The following is a 19,047-nucleotide window of genomic DNA, read 5'->3' as shown; positions in this document are numbered from 1 at the left end:
GGCAGGGTGCTCCAGAGGCTCATCGACATCAGCCGCCATGCTGGAAATCCTGTCTCAGCCTAACTTTCAGTCAGCCTAACGACAGGCTTAGAACTGGAGCTGAGGCGGGTTTTAAGCCTTATGACAAACCATTACATCACACCCAACTATGGATAACATGACAAGAACTAATCAGACCTATTTTTTTTTTGTACCAGGCTGTAAACATGTCAAATACTGTAAAAATTGCATGACTTTTTTGGGTGTGGAGTGTATGTGACTTTTGGTGTTCCTGGAGCCAGCCTCAAGCGGACACTCGACGAACTGCAGGATTTTGCACTTCCGCATTGGCTTCATTTTTCAAGACCGGAGGTTGCTGCTTGGTTTATGCCCAATTACAGGCTAGAAATAATTGGTTAGGGTTATGGATGTGTTATGTATGTCTTTTTGCTGCCATTCAAAATATAAAATGGTGAAGTTAGAGGGAAGCACCTTTAATATGGAAATATTGAACAAAAGCCTCTATAAGAGAATACATACCATCCAAATATTGACTTGTCATGGCTACCAAATAACTTTTCTTTGTAAATAAATAATGTGCAGTGTCCATTACAAGACATACACTGAAAAGCAGTGAAGAAATGCATAACAAATCATAATGTTATTTCCCCAGCTATACTATGTTTTATTCAACAACTGAAAAGATAAACTATGCAATTGTTTTCCTTTCAGGAAATGAAAAACCTGTCTTGACCTACCCGGCTAAGCCTATAAATCCCCTTACAAATGAAACATAAAGTCAGCAGGTTCCCTACAAGGTTTAACAAATGGAAGAATTCCCTATATCTTTAATGGTTTCTGAAAAAAATGTATCTAGCATCGGACGCTGTAGAAGTGCAGTTTTTATCCTTTCCTCACACAAAGCAGAGAGAGCAAACAAACCACCTGCTTTGTTATTCAAAGCATATTCCAAATATAAATGTACTTTAATTGGAAAAGGAAAACAACTGTGCGAGCAAAGATTATGCATAATCACAATAATTATTTCCCTCGGTGTATTACTTATTCGGAGGTGAGTGTTCGGTGCAACCTAATGAATGCACCACCTAGGAGGGAATTAAAGCGCAGGCAAATTAATAACAGAGATGAATCACTTTAATTCAGAAAGTGAAGAATAAAAAACACTAAGTCGTATTATATTAATAAGAAAACCTAACCTGAATTTAATGACAAGTGCATCTTTTTCAGCGAAAAAAATCCATGCCTGTATTTTAATGAGAATTGTGTTGTTGTCCTATCTTACTTCACCAATAATACAGTTTGTGCTCCTTTCAGAAAGTTGTGATGAATAGCTAACACTCACATAGCCTACATCTGTGTGCCTGAAACAATCTAGCAATCAGCCAATACGTTTAAGTTCCTGGTCGAGTGATTATATTCTCCAACATAAGGACTCATGCCCGGCATGTGTTCAGAAACTATGATGATGTCATCACTGCAGTTGCTTATTGCCATTACAGATATATCATGCCCAGTGCCCCCCAACCTGCCAGAATCAAACACCTCCAACAGAATTACTGATAATGATTTGGATTCTTGAAAGCATTAAGAATCAAAGTTAATTTTTCTAATCAAGCCTCCTGAGCTGGACCTGGTCCTCAGCTCTTCACCGCACTGCCAACTTTCCCATTTCCATTCATACACTCATTAAGTCGTCAGGGAAGTAAGCCACCTTCAATCTGATGTCTGAGCAATCAAAGGCTTCAGTCGACCTGTGGCATTTGGCACTGGAGTTTTTTTTTTTTTGATGTGTGATGAGACAGCCTGACCTTTAGGGCTCAACGGGAATGAATCACCATGAAACTACGGTCAATGCCTCAACTGGGTCGAGCTACGAAAACACGACTAACTGGCATTGAGATAGCTCACCTTTTCCTTGTGTTTTCTGTTAGCCTCAGCCTTTAACCTAAGGGTGAGGATATCCCCTCAATGCAAACATGTAGATCTTTGTCTTTATTTCTTTACATTTAACTCATAGAATAGTGTCAAATGCCTAAATAAATACTAGTCATATTGGGAGGTGAGAATTAAATGACCGAGGAATACAATTGTTTTGATAAAAGGCTCATTTCAAATGTATCTGTGACCACAGGAAGTGGACAAGCTAAGTGACCTTGGCAGAATATGATGACATAGGAGCTGTATCAGCATACACAGCAGTCTGTGTGTGTGGGCTCTGATGCTCTTTCCATTTTAAAAGGACATTAGGGCTAATGGCAATGGTATCTTAGAGGTTTCCAAGCCTCTTTCCAGAGCTGCCCTGTACTCATAGCCAAAGAGCATAGTCCATTAAGACAGCAAACAATATTTTTCAAAGTCCACACAGGCACTGGATACATGGCTATTGAACACACAAAAGGGATAAATTATGTCTTTGACAATTTGGTTTGTAATGGGAACAAATTACGTTAATTCCACAGTCGAGTCTTATTAGTCTCATTATGTATCCACTAAAATATGAGTGTGAATTAACACTCATAACAAATACAAAACCTAGCCATGAATTGCTTTTTGATCCCGAGCATAGTTAGCATTTAGCATGTACAGCCAAAATGCCCCTCTTTGTTCCACAGCTAAGAATGAAATGCTAAATAATGGCTTTATAATATTAGCTAGTGTAGTATTAATACTGAACTAAATTCGCTCTTATGACACTGAAACACCCACTGTGGAAAATCGTCACCGCAGCAGACAAAGTATGTAGATTTTATATTTAAAATGAAAAGAGATTTAAAATGCTGTTAGCATCCTTCAGATAAAAACAGACAACTGCAGTCAACACTCACTAACCGCACCTTTCATTTTAAATCATTAATAATAACTCGCACACTTCCATAATGATCGGTGTTTCAGACCAAATAGCTAATATGCGAAAACTACCAAGAGAATGAATTTATTGTGCATTTTTTGTGAAAAAGAAAATCAATCAATCAATCAAATAAAAACAAAAAATAGACAAGCTTAAAGCTCCAGAAGGAATCTTTAAGTTTGTGTTTACTCTGTGGACAAGGTACAACCTTATCTCTTTACTTATCTTGTTTTAACAAATAAAAACACAAATTGCTTTCTTTCGACAGTCAAATGTATGTATCATTTTGAGTCTTTCCTGGGTAAATGTAAAAAAAAAAAGAAAAAGTAACTGTTTCTGTAGCGTTCATTTTATCACGTGGTCTGACATCTACTCTGCAGCAGCTGCTTTTATAAACCTGATTAAAATGTAATTTGTTTAAGCTATTTCGAGTACTTTTTTCGATTACATTTTTTCGGGGGCTATTAATGCCTTTATTGACGAGACAGGAAGAGTGGATAGAGTCGGAAAGAGAGAGTAGGGAATGACATGCGGGAAAGGAGTCACAGGTTGGATTTGAACCCAGGGTCACCCACTTAGAGGACTATAACCTCTGTACACAGGGCGCGCGCACTAACCTACACTATACCAGCCGCCCCTATTTGGAGTATTTTTACATGTAAAATATTATGTAGCCTAAATAAGTCCCTTTATTTCACCAGTTGAATAGCTATCAAGGATTGGGGTTTCTATTGACTTTAAGTAAAGCTCAAAGGGATTGAGCATTGTCATATGATAACACAAACAGCTAAAGGAAAGAATTCAAGAAAAACACATTTTCCAAAGAAAAGGCTGATGAGGAGAAAACATTTCCATGAAACCAGATACAGTCATTAACACGACCACTTGACATTAAAACCATCAGCTACTTTTTCCATGTCGTTCAGCTGAGGAGGCTTTTTCTTGTTACGTCCCTTTGTGCGTAAACAGTGCACACATAATCTGCAGCCATGACACTCAGTAAAAGAAAAAGAAAACATGATGTAGTTTGACACCTTTAGCCGGGCTCTTAACACAGATGTGAGATCCTGCATGGCTTGATCCAGGCTGGGCTTAGTGATGGCCACAGTCTCTTAATGGCTCAGTGGCTTCACAGAGGTGACAGCAGCTAAGAGATAAGCCTGCCACTCTGCCTACTGACTGTGAAGGAAGGACTGCTAATTAACAGCTCTGTCCTGTGCTGATGAATTTATTCTGCGTAGCCTCATTTATTTAATCTGGCAAAGGTGATTTATTTGCATGAGCGTGAGTTTAATTGTTTTCTTCACAACTTCCCTAGTCATATCCACTTTAAATGTTTGAAACTATTAAATGCCATTTACTTTATTATAACCAGTCGACTGTACATTGAGTGTCGTGCAAAACTTCCGTCAGGTCCATCATGCCGTTGTAAAAATAGGCTACATGCAAAGTGAGTAAATAAACCCTGCGATGGCCCATCCAGGAGGGTCAATAAAACCTACGAGCTGAAACGCATTTAGAGATTCTCCATGAAACTCTCATTGTTCATTCTCCTCCTGCGATTTGCGAGGATACCCCATCCAATCAATACAAGGACCATTAGGCTTAACAAACCTGGATGCATCTATAAACTGCCCACAGCCTCTTCAAAGCAACAACATGTCCTCCGGGGCCGCCTGCCTACCTGAAATGGCTCACAGGCAGGTGGGTTGAACAAAGCAGGATGTCATTTTATCCTGACATACTGACTTCTGACGCTCGTTTGTCATGTTCATGTACATGTTGTGACGCAGATAACCCGCTACACAACCAGTAATTCCACTAATGTACATGTGTGCATGTGCTGTGTTTATACCCCACTGTTTGCTATGATTTGACATTCAGCAAATGGCTTAATACATGACCATTTTTTTTTCCCATAATGAGAAGTTCTATTACAGCAGTCTTTTTTGTGCCACTGTCAGTCATGTCACTCTCTGGCAAAAAAGCTCTGTGTGGCTGCAAGACTGAGATATGAAACTTGAAAGAAAAAAGGGCAAAGCCTAATAAAAAAAAATAAAAAAAACACAGCAGACACAGTAAACCAAGGTTTGACATTCAAAATGAGAGAGATGGAAAACTAAATAAAATGCCAGCGTTAAAAATAATTCACTAATCAATCAGTTCTCAGCTAAACAGCATGGAACAACAACAATGTTTTACTTGAACTCAATCATAATTGACAGTAAGTTCAACATCTGAAATAGTATTTTTCTTTTCTTACCATTGTGTGTATTTATTAGGGATTTGAGCATTTAGTTGACCAAAGGATACATAGCAGTTAAACTTGCTAGTCTGATCCAGAATTACTTGTCAGTTAAACTAATTTTTCATGTTTTATTTAATTTAGTGCCACATTATCGGTTAAATGTTGTGTAAGCTGTAAAGCAGCCAGTATGTGTATGTAGAGCAGTGTGTAAGCAGCATGGTCGGCACAAGCATGTGGACATGTAACTGGAAGGTGGACTGAAGGCTGGTTGTACGAGCACTGCCTACGTTAGCCAAATGTCAAGCCAATTAGCATTATGCACGAGGCAAAGTGCTACACAATGCAGAAGCATTCAAAATAGCCCTCAATTTTGATAATGAAGAACGTAATGACTTAAAAGACTATATGCAGTACTTTTAAATGCATGTTTGAAAATCCATTATTTCACATTCCAAAATAAAAGTTGTTCGGCTTTTATTTTGATTTTTTGTACTTTCTTAAGCTCAGAGTACTTGCTGTTTGTATTCCACCCAGCTTTTATTTTGAAATAAAGTGAGGACCTTTTTGGTCGATCAAAGGTTATGTCATTAACTAAACCATGGAAAAGGGAACTTGTTACATATCAAAAACTAAATGACAACAGCTCAAGGGAACGGTAAAAAAGTGAAATGTTCGATGTGATGAGGTGGATATTACTTTAGACTCGTCAGCTGAGCTGTCTGACAGATTTGAGACATTCAAAGATGCAGCAGTGTCTTTCTGTTCCATCACTGTGACTACAGGGAGACACTAGGCTTATCCACAGTGTGCCTACAGGGACACAATAGTATGCAATTAATCACTGATTAAAAAACGTAATGCACTCATTTCAGACCTTAGTTTATCATGATGAACTAGTTAACGCTGACAGCCCTGCTTATAACATAATCAAACAACAATGCTGTGTGATTGCTGCTGCCTAAGTTATACGTCTGACGATGAAAATAAACACTTTTAAACTACCAGAAAACACCCGAATGACGCCTGAAAACAGGAAATGCTCCTCAATAAAACTCCTCAGGAGAGCATGCTCCTCTGCGTTCACGGAAATACGTCTGTGAGCAGAAACACACGGAGACATACTGCAACACACAATTTTGTTTCACCACTTAATTGCCTTACTTAGCCTCACTGCTTTTGTAATGGGTAATTGGTTGTCATGACAGACATTCAGTCTATTCATAGCACCGAGGCTTGTACAAAAAAAAATCCCTTTGCAAAAACATTTGAAGAAAAGACACAGATTTTCTTGAGTATTTGTACAACTCCAGAAGCTGAGGGGACTAAATGGAATGATAGTCTGTTATTTCTCTTTTTCCCCCCATTATTTGTCAGACTGATGCACCTTTTGGTTACATACAGGGAAAATTCAGTATGACTAAGAGCCCTTACAGCATACATTCAAACAGAGACAGGACTAAAGCATTCTGACTCTGCTGATTGGAGCCCACTAGCTTTTGTACTGTTGAATACTAAAGGAAACCAAAGACAAAAAAAACGGTCTTCTTCAATAGAGCCACACTGATATATGTAAACACACTGAAGAGAAACTTACTTGAAATCCAAGGGTTTCTTTCTTTGTGAGCTGTAGAAAATGTCATGACTTGTTAGCATCAAACACAGCAGACAACAATCTCCAAGACCCCGAGGTATTGTTACCTAAAAGACATGCATTATTTATGTTACAAGGAAGTGAATAGAAGAGGCAGTGGGATGTGCAACCTCAAAGTTATTTATCCAAAGGCTGGTTAAATGATAAACATGGTGTTAGCCGCCTTTTTTTTTTTAGTTCTGAAAAATAAAAGTCTTGCAATTGTTGCTGCAACCATTAACTAGCTATAGTTCACTCACTGCTAACGCAGACCAGCAGGGGGGGAGGGAAGGGGGGGGAGCAATCGTGCTCGGGTACTGTACGAAACAATCGTGCTTAATGTGAAAACGCCTTAAGTATAGCCTGAGACAGGAATAAGAGGAAGGAGAGTAGAAGTTAATTTAATTTGTATACTCCGTTTAGTGTTACAGGCACTGGTTGTGTTATTCAGTTGGAATAATCTTATAGTGGAAATGTAATGTCAGCAACGTTATTTTCTTCAGCTTCAGATCTTTATAATTGCTTTAGTGCGACCTCTCTGAGCACAGCCAATGCTCAGTGGGTTGACAGAAAATGTCATGGTGCTATTGTACATTAAGCCTTAATCTATAAATGTATATCATATACATATTCAATTCATGTTTTTTTGTGTTCCTTATCATTAGTTTATAGATGTTATGGCAATACATGCTGTATTTTTGTAAGTTTGGGTCCCAGGGAGAAAGCTAATTTCTCATTTGGCTCTTGGGCAGAAAAAGATGGGGACACCCTGGTTTAGAGGATGACTGAAAATATTACATGCCAATACTTGTTTTTCTTCTTATTCCTTGGGGTCAAAAAGATCAAAATGTAGTCATCACAATACATTAGGTTTTAAGAAATGTAAAGTTATGTCAAAGTTAAGTCAGAGTTTGATTCTCTTATTGGGTCGTTTTAATCTCCATGACCTTTCCACATATGCTCAAATTCAAATACTGACATTTGCGCTTGCTCTTTTTTCCTTTTAGAAGGTCTTTCAAGGATACCATCTGACTAATAGCACAGTTGGAGGTGAAATCTCTGCTGTAATCAGAATGCAAATAAAGGAAACTTTTAGTGGGAGAGGACTGATTCACAAGAAATAACTTAATCCGGTGATAATGAGATGATTTCTTCTTAACTGCAGAAAACATTTACCGCAATTTTCTTATCAAAGCTAACCCCTTGATTGATTTTAATTTTCCAGGTCTATTCATCACCTAATACATCTGTACAAAGTAGTCTCAGAGTGATTTGTTTAAAATTACAGGCTAATAAGTGCTCCTTATTTCCCCTTAGTGCCGTTAATTTCCCGTCATTTTCTTTCAGCTTTATGACCTTTTGACCTTCAACAGCGTCATTGGCAAATTAGAGACGGTCAGCTGCTTTAAATGAAGCATGCCTTGGATCACCATTTAATCTCTTCTTCTCTTCTCACTGGGTCCCTTCCCTCCTCCTCCTCCTCCTCCTCCTCCTCCCACATCAGCATCCCATGACCCCTTCATACGAACAGAAGCCTTTCCCTGAATCACTGTAACCACGACGACGCACAAAACAGAGAGGAAATAAAGAATGGAAGGAAGTTGGTTTCCTGGATGTGGAAGGTGAAGAGAAGGTTGTCCTGCTAAAAGGGGTTCATCCTCAGGCTAAGTATGGCTAGCTCAGAAAAGTGACTTTATTACCATTTGACCATTCTAAATGCCAAATCAACGGAAGAAAAGTCTTCTGAGATGCTTGGTTTTCATTTACCGAATAGATCAGGGACATTCAAGTTCAAGAATTTCTGAGAGCTGACCATGCAAGAATGGAAATCATTGGTTTCTTTCTGTATAAGAACTCTAGTTTTGTATTTGTGACTCATTTATATATAACATAGATGCAAATAAAAACTACTGAGAGAGGATTTCAGGACATTCAGGCCCTGATATTTTCATGAACTCTCATTTAATACATGCACCTCCCAGCAGGAAATTAACTGTCCGACGCACTCTCACAACTAAAAATACTCTGGTCTAAGTGTGTGTGTGTAGGGGGGGGGGGGGGGGGGGGGGCAATTATGACAATTAAGGTGAACAGTAAAGAGTATGAAGCAGCTAAACTCTGCTCAACATGAACAAACATCATGGACCCACTCACTACCTTGCAGTGAATGTTCCAGAAAATCACTTGCCGAAATTCACAAATCAGCTCTCCCCGACTTCACTTGTCTCTCTCATAGAATGTAAATAATAATAGACAAAGCCTGAGTAACGTCAAATATATATTTATGAGGGGCGGTTTTGGAAGGCTCTCCGTGGGGGGGGGGGCATATTGGAAATGCCTTTATCAAACTTTCGGTCAATGACAAGCAAAGAGCTGGAGCTCAGCCTTAAGTTTCCGCTTGCCGTCAAATAAGTTGTGGCCCTAACTATGCATAGCTCACATCCTTCATAAAATCAAAAGAGCTGATAAAGACCAAAATCATTTTTGTACCAGGCTGGAGAATTTCTGCTGTCAAAACGGACATATTAATATGGGGTGTGAATGGGACTTTTTGAGGCCAGCCTCAAGTGGACACTCAAGGAACTGCAGTTTTTTGCACAGGAGTGCAGTGCAACAGTGAAAGGGACTAAAGAGAAATAGATGACAAAAAAAGTAAAATAAATACTGTATATTATAGAATATTGTAGATGCAGCACTTTCTTTTTGATTCAACACTTCTATTGTCCTCTGTCCTTGAAATATGGCATCGTGGCACAACGTGGCAGCACAGTCCTGACAAAAAAAATGTAGTCTGACAAATTCATTTTCAAATGCAGAGGACATTAATCAGCTGAGAAGGACACGACTGATCCTCAGGCTTTAACAGTGATTGATTCTGGCTGACTGATTGATTGATTTAGTCCAAATAAGCAGTGAGCTGGCATTTTCTGACACCCTTGAAGAAAATCCACCACGACAAACAGTGACATTCAAGCACCTTGAAGACAGCGGTGATTAAGTCAGCCACTAGAGAAACAAGGAGGGTTTATTTTATCTCCAATTCATACATATGGAAGACAAAGCACAGTCTTCCATCAATAGAGGGTGACCAATTTAGATTTCAGTCTGTCATTGTCCTGAGTAGAAAAACCTCATCTCAGACAGACCTCTCGTTGTTCGGCCTTGGAAAAAGTGAGCTATTTCTTACAGCTCTTACATTTTCATTCCCTGAGTCAGACAATGTCCAGCAGTCAAATTTTCTTCCAAATAAAATAATTTATTTTCCAATCTTCTTTTTCTTAAACATCATCCCTAAATCAATTTTTATCCGGAGGCAGACAAGACTCTGTTTTTCTTCTCGTTCAGTGCTCCACTGGAGTGTTGTGTTTATTCAGGAACTGATTCGTGAAATTGTATTTTGTTGATTAAATTAGATTTTCCACTTTTCATAATTGCTTCATTTTGCAGAAGAAAATCTGCTTGATATTTTGGTATCAATGAGTCATCTCACTGTTCTGATAAGGTGCTGTTAGATTATATTTGTTTCACATTATCATGACAAGCTGTTAAACCAGCAGACATGCCGGACGAGAGTTCTTTTTTTTATTTTTTAAATCTTGGGATGTTTTAAACAACAAACGGCTCTCTTTTCCTGAGTCTTACATGTCACACTCAGATGCTAACCTAACCTGAAGTTGTTGATTTGTCTGCTCGACAGGGTCGCTGTGCTGCCAGGTGTAGGGGTATGGGTGTGACACACTGGAAGGGGGAAAAAAAACACATGCATTTGGCAGCTGCTCCTTTAAGCCTCCACACAGGAAACACACAAACACCCACATACATCAATCTCTTCTGTCAGAGTATCCCTGCCTGTCACCATGGTAACACCCTAAAACTATAGATGTCTGACTGAAAATTGACCTGAGTAACTTGCTGTGATTTGTGGATTTCAGTATGGGCATTTACATGTCCGTGCAGGCTGTCAAAAAAAAAAAGGACGCCGCGAGTGACTAAACACGGGAGGAAATTCACTGTGACGCGCTGTTGGAATAATTCACTTCCAGATCCAAGATGCATTATTTATTCCACAACACATGAAATTACAACTGGTACCAGTTACCGGATCATAATATTTGTGCGTGATTGCAGTTCAGTGTAGTGTGGCGGGCAACAGAAAGTTTCCATTCCTCTCTCCATCTAAGCCAAAAAAAAAAAACAGTGAACAGATGAGTGTGATCCATATAATGACTGCCATCACCACAATCATTTCCGGTGAAAACGCCCAGCACCAATATTAGGTAGACCGTAATCAATAGAAACAATCAATCTACATTTATGGCTCCTACTCATTCTATAACCAGAAAATGTGATGCATGCTGTTTTCCTGAACACATATTATTTCTTATTACAGGAAATATATAAGTCTTTGTTTTCTTCTGAAATGGAAATGCCCCAGGTATAGTTCCCTCAGAGTGACATGTTGTGGGAGATGTCCCCATCGCGAACAGGTTTGTATCGATCCGTGGCTGGAAAGGTGATGGGAGATTGATTATAACACGCATGACAGTCCCATTTCCCAGACTCGTAAGCCGGCCTTTCTGAGACTGCCCCTGGTCGGACAGAAATAAACTAATGAAAATGGCCTGTCTGTTGTGGCCTCCCGAATCAATGCATGCAGCAGTCATGTAAGAGGCCTCTTCAGACAGCAGAGAAAATGACTGGGAGGACTGAACATTAGGGACGTTCTCTTTTTAATGAAATATCTTTGCTTCTGATTACCCACTACTGCAAAATGAAATTGTAATTCATTGTAATGTTATATTCACAATCATATCTGGTTCAGTGCTATGACGCATAAAAAAGAAGAGATGATTCTAGACCAATCAAAAAAGGATTCAAATCACCCCTCCATAAGAGACTTATCAAGAGAATAGGCCAGGCAATGCTTTGATAGTCCTCTGGACTCGTGAGTTTGTCTGTGTGGGTGTAATACAGAAGCTGCTGAGAGACCGATTTGGATTTATTTACAAATACAAGATTTAGAAGAGTGGTACTTTCAGGAAAAAAATGAGTTACTTCATAATACGAAACAAAACAAAGCGAAAGGTGGCTTTCAAAGTGGTCTAAGGGCTGTTGGATATATGTCAAAGCAACTTGATACATCTAACAGCATTCTTCTACAGCGTCTTCTACAAGGGAACTGATGGTAAAGCCTTAATAAATCAATGTGGATGGACATACACATGTATAGTAGGGACAAAGTGCCTATAACTGCATACTTTATAAGCTATTAATGCTTATTTTTTCTTTTTCTAAACCAAAAAAATCACTTGCAGCTCTTGTATTAAGAGCAAAAGAATCAATCTGTGAATTCCATTTTCTCATGCTGGTGAAATAAGCCTTAGTTAAAAATGTAGCCTATTTGAACACTATGTTATTTTCTTTTTCACACTCATAATCTTTGTACTTTAGTATAAGGAAGGACAGTTCATGCCAGTACACTGAATTGATAGAGAGATGATGGCAAAAGGTAAGACAGAAGATAAATGATTGACACTTGGAGAAAACAACATTTGGTTCAGTAAAATAATCATCTGCAAAAACCGACATTTCCATTGCAGCCATATAAAGTCACCTCAAAAAAACTATAACTATGCCATTTGTCTTTCTTTTCAATGTCGTTTTTACAGTAGGCTACTTCTGTTGTTACATTTGGTGTGTTACCTTATTTATCACTCTTAGCTTCAGCTCATTGCTTCTAGGACTTTTCCTTTGCATCAATTTTAGAACCCTTCGGCTATCATCTGGCGCGCTTTTACATCAAAGGACTTCCGGCTACGACTTTTATTCATGCGTGCCCATCATTTACAGTCCGATTAGCAATTTGAGAAACGCAAATGGAGTTGGAGTTGAGAGACGACCAGCGATGTATGAAGGCGGATTGTTGGCTGCATGCATAAAACCAAAGCCCACTAAAAAGCTAGTGCAACTAGCATAGAGTGAACAACACTATTAAAACGATAAGCAAAACATGACACTTAGTATCAGGTCATTTGCGTCAGTTTATGATTTTGCATTTCTTTGTAGTCTCTTTTAATATATTGAATAGTTAGCTCAGAATAGTTTATTAGCTAGGCTACTTTATAAATTTTTGTATGCATGTCTAATTTACAGGTTGAATCACTTCACTGAATTTATTTACATCCAATATTAAACATAAAAAGTAATAATGTATTAACTCAAAAAATGCTAATGACTTATTTACAAATGTTACAAGGTTACAATTCACTTAACAAATGCTTTTATCCAAAGCGATGTACATAAGAGATTAAGTACAACACTAATCCATTCATACACCGCCACAGAAGCAGCGGGGTCAATGCAGGGTTGGATGTCTTGTTGGATGTCTGAGGACACATTGGACATGTTGTTCAGCTGGGGATTGAACCCTTGATGTTCTGGTTGAGAGGTGCCAACTCTACCAACTGAGCTACAGCCACCCAATGCTTACAATCAATTATATAGACAATTAATTGATTTCTAATTGATAAGTAAAAGAAACACAATGTTATAATGTGTTCACTCAAAAATAGCTTATAGCCTATGACTAATTAATTCATTCATTGAAATGTGTTTTTGCTATTTTTTTTGCTTCTAGAAAAATCCCTCTGTAGCCTACTTGTTTATTTAGAATCATGAACACTTTGCAATGTGCTTTCTGTATAAAAAAAGAAAAAGTCTGACAGCAGGGTCAAGAAAACGTTCCTTTAAAAAATGCCTAAAAGAAAAGATGAAAATTGAGTTTGAGGATCACCACAGCAATTACTCTGTTTTAGCATTCTCTCCATGTTGACATGTTAAGTGAAATAGCAATTTTATTATTTGAAAAATGAACATTGTGGATTCAAATGTAAAGGGGTTTATTAATCAAAGTGTCTTTTCCAGACAGAAGAAAACAAAACAGACACGTTAAGTCAACATCAGGGGTGTCGGACTGCTGGCTGTGGAGGGCTGAGATTGTCCAGGTATCTGTCCACTATAAATGAAAAGTATATAAAAGCAAGACTTGAATATAAAGAGGCCTCAGCATGTTGGGCCTTAATAACAGTGAAAGTCCATGTCCTGGAAAAAAAGGAAAGATGAAATTAAAAAGTGAAATGCATTGCCCTTAGATATTATCCTATGAAAGAGGTAGACAGACTCACAGTCGTAGGAATCTTTACTGTGTCTTCCATAAACTTCTGGGTCTCCTTCACCATCGTTGCAGGGAAGTATCCAATAATGCCCATCTGGTCCACATACCTCTCACTGTAGACCTGCCATTGGAATTAACATGACATTTTTAATAATTTACCATAACCAACATTAAACATAAACACTTCTTTCTAGACTTCACATCCCTTAAATGCTTATTCATCTTCAAAACAGTGAATTGAATATATAACAAAATGGCTTTTATGACATTTGGCTCAAGGAAGATTACATTTGTTTCACATTTTCTGTTTTTTTTGGTTTTTTTGGGGTTTTTTTTACAAATGATTTAAAATAAGAGACATTTATGCACATACGCTTCCCGACCAGAAGACTCCAGCGCCCTCCTCTGGTGTGAGTTTAGAATACACGTAGACCATCTGACCCTTTCTGATGTTGATGAATCTGCAGTCAGGAGCTATGAAGTCATCCAGGGCTGTGGCCATGGAGAGAACATCTAATATTATAGAAAGCACAAGAGAAGGGGGGACACAGATGAACAACTGAAGTATATAGAAAACATTCATATACATTGTAAAAGCAATCAAAGATATACCCAATACTTCACTCTTCTCTGACTTACATGAGCATTCTGAATCTCCACAAGTTTTGCTGTCTGCTAGCTTATCCATAGGAACGGCCCTTGCAGTCTGCTGCAGTAGTCCCACACAGAGCAGAATCACCAGTGGATAACTCATGCTGACTGAAGGAGCAGAAGCAGAGTTTTTAACAAAGGTGCACAAGGAAGTAGTGCGCAGATGTGAGTGAGGATTTTTTAGAAGGAACCTAAGGCAATAACAATCTCAAAACACCTCTCTCAGCCAGGACTAAATGGGTTGAGCCCTTACATCAGAGGTCGCCTGACCAATCAGTGTTGAGAAATGCCACAGTCTGGAACAGTTCATTTCCCACAGGGGAGTTGGCCGACTTTTCTGAAATCTCAGTCTCTTTGCAGGAACAACAAGTCACACAGTTCATGTGCACTGTCTGTCTGAAACTGAGTAAAAAGCAAGTTTATATGTTAAAATATATTATGTAGTTCTGGGAAGTGGTTCTTTTTTTTGATGAACCAAGTGTTCTACGAGGAAAAGAAAAACATTAAATCAATTTCTAGGTATCTTAGGTAACTTGGTTTAAAGTCCATGGATCATCTTAAGTAAAAGTGCAACTTATGTAAAATACATTTAGAAACAAGCTTAGTTTCATGTGCAACTTGCATTCCAATGTGATCACCCGTGTCTGTCACTCCAAACGCTACTATTTTTTTCTCTAATTATGAACAAAAATTGCCAAAAAGTAATGTCTGAAACAAATCGTAGTTAAATAAAATAAGATACGATCAGATTTTGAAACACTATTTGAAGCTGAAATGCCAGACCAAAATGACCACTAAGTATATGTAGTTATATCAGCAACAGGAGCAAAGCCATGAAACTTGGCTGGGTACAACTGCTTTAATGGGTTTACCAAATCCAGTCTAAGAGGGTCGGACTATCTCCACCAGGATATTGCTGGAAAGGCCCTCTTCAAAGTGTATAAACTATTGGACGGTATACTTTTTTCCCTCTTTATGAATTTGCAAAGTTTTCATTGTAACTCACTGTGTCCTCTGAAGGAAACCAAGAGGACATGGACTTACAAATACACCGGGTGGCGCTGTTGTTCTATTGCTACAGAGTTCCCGCTGTTTATTTATTTGGTTGTTTGCAGTGACCATGTAAAAAAATAAATATCACAGGTGTACTTCATCTTCAACTACATATTTTTAGTTAGAAGAATAATCAACCAAACAAAAGATTAACAATACCCATATTTTGTTCTGTTCATGTTTTTAATGTTACCCTTTTCTGTGTACCGTGCAGGGCCAACCATTCTTATGTACATTTATTACTGAGGTTATAGGTTGCAATGGTGTTGAACTGGCTTGCATCATATTAACTGTTGTCCACCCTTTTTATATAGGGGGGCAGATTGTAAAAAAAAAATAATAATAATAATAATAAGTTTAGCATTACTCCACCACCCACTTTGGCCTGAACAAAGAATCATAAAGTAGAATGATTTAAGTATTTTTCAATAGTTAAAAAAATGAACACAAATTCCGCCTTAGCTTTTGAATTATGTGAGATTACAATCGAGACTTTTGTTTAATTTGTGGCCGGGTATGTGTATGTCTAAGTTGGTGACAATATTTTGTATCTTTCGTCATCATCTTTTAGAAAACTAGATTTATGAAGTGTTATGTAATATCTCCTTCTTTTTTTTTTTTTGTCTGATGCAAAAAACTTCAAAACGGTGTTAGTGTGTAAATTCCCTGTCACGATCTTATTAGTAGCCAGGCAGGCGGGCGGGGTTTAAACCTACAGACAATCTGGCACAAGTGAAAACATAACTGGAACCGCTCACTCGCGCTCTGCAGTTGTCAGAATCAAGCACACCCCTTTGAGGTAAAAACATGTGACGTAAGCAGACTGTAAAATTAAAACGACAGCCCCCGGACCGTCCTGTTATTGTTCGGTTTAAAGAGTTTGAGGGGGGGGGGGTTGGTGCTTTGTTTTTATTTTTGGAGGGGTGGAAGATACCGACAGAAGGCTTATACAACTCCAATACAATTCTCATTCTGACATCAAAGCACCATTTTATCCACGTAGCGGGTAAGCTAGCTACCGAGTTGGGTCGCAGAGTAACGCTAGCCGATGGATGAGCGGGTATCGGACTTGTTTGGCTCGGGAAATGGACACTGCTCTGGGTCTCAAGCGGCCAACTTCAAACCGGGAAACGGTTATGGGGTAGCCTCGAAAAAAGCCTGTGTTAAGAACAACAAGAAATCCAAGGCTCGGTTCGCTCGCAACTTCAAACCAAGCAATAACACCCCGTATCTACCTCCGGAGGTAAGGCTGACTAAAGTTATACTTAGCGTCATGGAGCTAATATTATTTACTATCATTGGAAAGTATGCCAATAGCAACGTGGGATTTGATTACTGCTTGTGTGCATTTGTGATAATATAACACTTATTATCGTACTTTTTTTTGTCACCCAAAGAGTAAGCTTTCTTTGACTGTCACAGTGACACGTAGCTGACCTACTATACCGGTAGTAGGAACCAAAAAAGGAAAATGAATGAGATGGTTATACTCGGCTCATATTACCTTTTGTATTATTATGTGTCATTCATATAAGCTTTACAACAAAGTAGTAAGCCAAGGGTTTCCTTAAACGATCTGTTTGTCAAAGTTAGCGTGTAAAGAGGGAACAGCTGTGTTTGTAAATAACTAACAGGGGGGCGGGTATGTACTCGGTTGCACTTCATCCAGATAATGTTACTATTACAGTTCCCAGGCATTCACTCAAGAACTGTGTTACAGCATAGCAATGAAGATTTACTTTTAGTCTATACAGTCAGCTAAATGCACTTATACACAACCCCAAACGTCAACAAAAAGCATTATATACCCACTATGCTGCCCTACAAAGGCAAAAGACCTTAATAGAATAAAATAGAAGAGAATTACTTTATTGATCCCAAACTGGGAAATTGTGGCGTTACAGCAGCAGGTTATCCAAACACACAATATGAGTAAAAAACACAATGTTAGCAAATCTAAACACAATATAATATTAACTACAAGTACTAAAAGATATCAAAAATAAGAATGTGAATATATATACAACCAGGATTTAACTAAGCATTACTAGTCTTAAATAGGAAGATTAAATATGGAAGATTGAATGTAAATGTGCAAAAACAGAGTCGTAGATGGTTGTAAATTAAATATGAAAGATTAAATGTAAATGTGCAAAAACAGAGTCGTAGATGGTTGTAAATTAAATATGAAAGATTAAATGTAAATGTGCAAAAACAGAGTCGTAGATGGTTGTAAATTAAATATGAAAGATTAAATGTAAATGTGCAAAAACAGAGTCGTAGATGGTTGTAAATTAAATACGAAAGATTAAATGTAAATGTGCAAAAACAGAGTCGTAGATGGTTGTAAATTAAATATGAAAGATTAAATGTAAATGTGCAAAAACAGAGTAGACAGCCAAATGAAGTGAACATGAGTGCAGGGATAATTAACTCGTGTAGAACTGAGAAAAATTACTTCTTTTGAAGTCTTTTTGTTGTCCAGCCAAATGAGTTGCAGGCAGAATATTGGAAATGTGGCAATTCTTCGTCTTTTTAATGAGGTTATTAATGTTCATAAAAAAATCTTTAGCTCGAACATGACCTTTGACCCTTATTTGGAAGTTAAGGTACTCTGCCTTTGCATTACCTGTACAATAATAACGGGGTCATGCCAAGGCAAAAGGCATTAACTTCCATTTGATACTGTATTTCACTTGTTAAAATAACACAACCAACACTATTTCTTTGCTACACTTTAGTCAAGCTGCTGTGTGTGTCAGAAGTGCTTGATGACAGATATTAAAACAAACACATAACACCTTAACTCCACTGCAGTAAAACAGTAACTCCACTTTGATCCGCAGTAAAACAAAGGCAGAAGACCATAACTCAGTTTGAGCATTCAGGAATGCTGCAGTACAAAGGCAAAGACCCTTATGAGTGAAGTTACTGGACTCTGCCTCAGTTTCTCGAGGGCTTTTGGAAGTTAAGGCAAATACAACCTACTATTTTCTCAAAAAAAAAAAAAAAAAAAACACAATTGACTCAAGATATCTGTCCACATAATAAAGCACATCTGTTGTGCTCCAAAAATGTTCCAAAAATGACAAAAACTCATTTTTGAAAAAATTGGAAGTTACTGCCTTTTGCCTTTGTAGGGCAGTATGGGGAAAAGACTTGTGTTTATCTCACGCTACTCCATCTAAACCTGGAGATAAGTTAAAGCAGTTTGGGCTCTGAAATATATTGGGGGTTTTTAAAGTATTGTTGTCTCCGTTATTGTAGCATTTGGTTAATATATTAGCAGCATCCACCAAACCATCATGGTCAAAACTCTTGCTTGGGCAAGTCTCAACATATTCCCTACACAGTTGATGCTTCAGCTGGTCCCCAGTTTGTCAATTACTACACAGTCCTACAGTGATCAATGCTTCAAGTACACATTTAGAATATTTTCTACA

The 19,047-nt window shown here is 38.1% G+C and overlaps 2 protein-coding genes across 2 annotated transcripts in view; one reads left to right on the top strand and one right to left on the bottom strand.

The window, feature by feature from the left end:
• Positions 1–19,047, top strand: part of gtpbp2a (GTP binding protein 2a) — a 432,981-nt gene that overhangs the window by 404,827 nt on the left and 9,107 nt on the right. The window contains exon 2 of the mRNA XM_061039904.1: positions 16,639–16,847. Within this exon, the coding sequence (XP_060895887.1) occupies positions 16,653–16,847 (195 nt within the window). The 5' untranslated portion in view covers positions 16,639–16,652. The remainder of the gene's footprint in view (positions 1–16,638; positions 16,848–19,047) is intronic.
• Positions 13,609–14,764, bottom strand: LOC132975381 (otoraplin-like). The gene is made up of 4 exons (XM_061039890.1): positions 14,540–14,764; positions 14,274–14,413; positions 13,911–14,021; positions 13,609–13,827 (listed from the first exon to the last, which is right to left on the bottom strand). Exons 1-4 carry the CDS (start codon positions 14,652–14,654, stop codon positions 13,804–13,806), a joined length of 390 nt encoding a protein of 129 aa, XP_060895873.1. The 5' UTR covers positions 14,655–14,764; the 3' UTR covers positions 13,609–13,803.

This window comes from Labrus mixtus, chromosome 6, assembly GCF_963584025.1.
Source record: "Labrus mixtus chromosome 6, fLabMix1.1, whole genome shotgun sequence".
Lineage (NCBI taxonomy): Eukaryota > Metazoa > Chordata > Actinopteri > Labriformes > Labridae > Labrus > Labrus mixtus.
Note: the sequence above shows the minus strand (reverse complement) of the source record. Positions and strands in the feature narration are given on the sequence as shown.

Excerpts from the sequence above, each read along its gene's own strand:
- LOC132975381 (XM_061039890.1), bottom strand. The coding sequence starts at position 14,654 with ATGAGTTATCCACTGGTGATTCTGCTCTGTGTGGGACTACTGCAGCAG. Across the intron at positions 14,022-14,273 it reads GAGTCTTCTGGTCGGGAAGC|GTCTACAGTGAGAGGTATGT; the intron begins GTATGTGCATAA and ends TTCCAATGGCAG. Across the intron at positions 13,828-13,910 it reads CAGTAAAGATTCCTACGACT|GACATGGACTTTCACTGTTA; the intron begins GTGAGTCTGTCT and ends CTTTTTTTCCAG.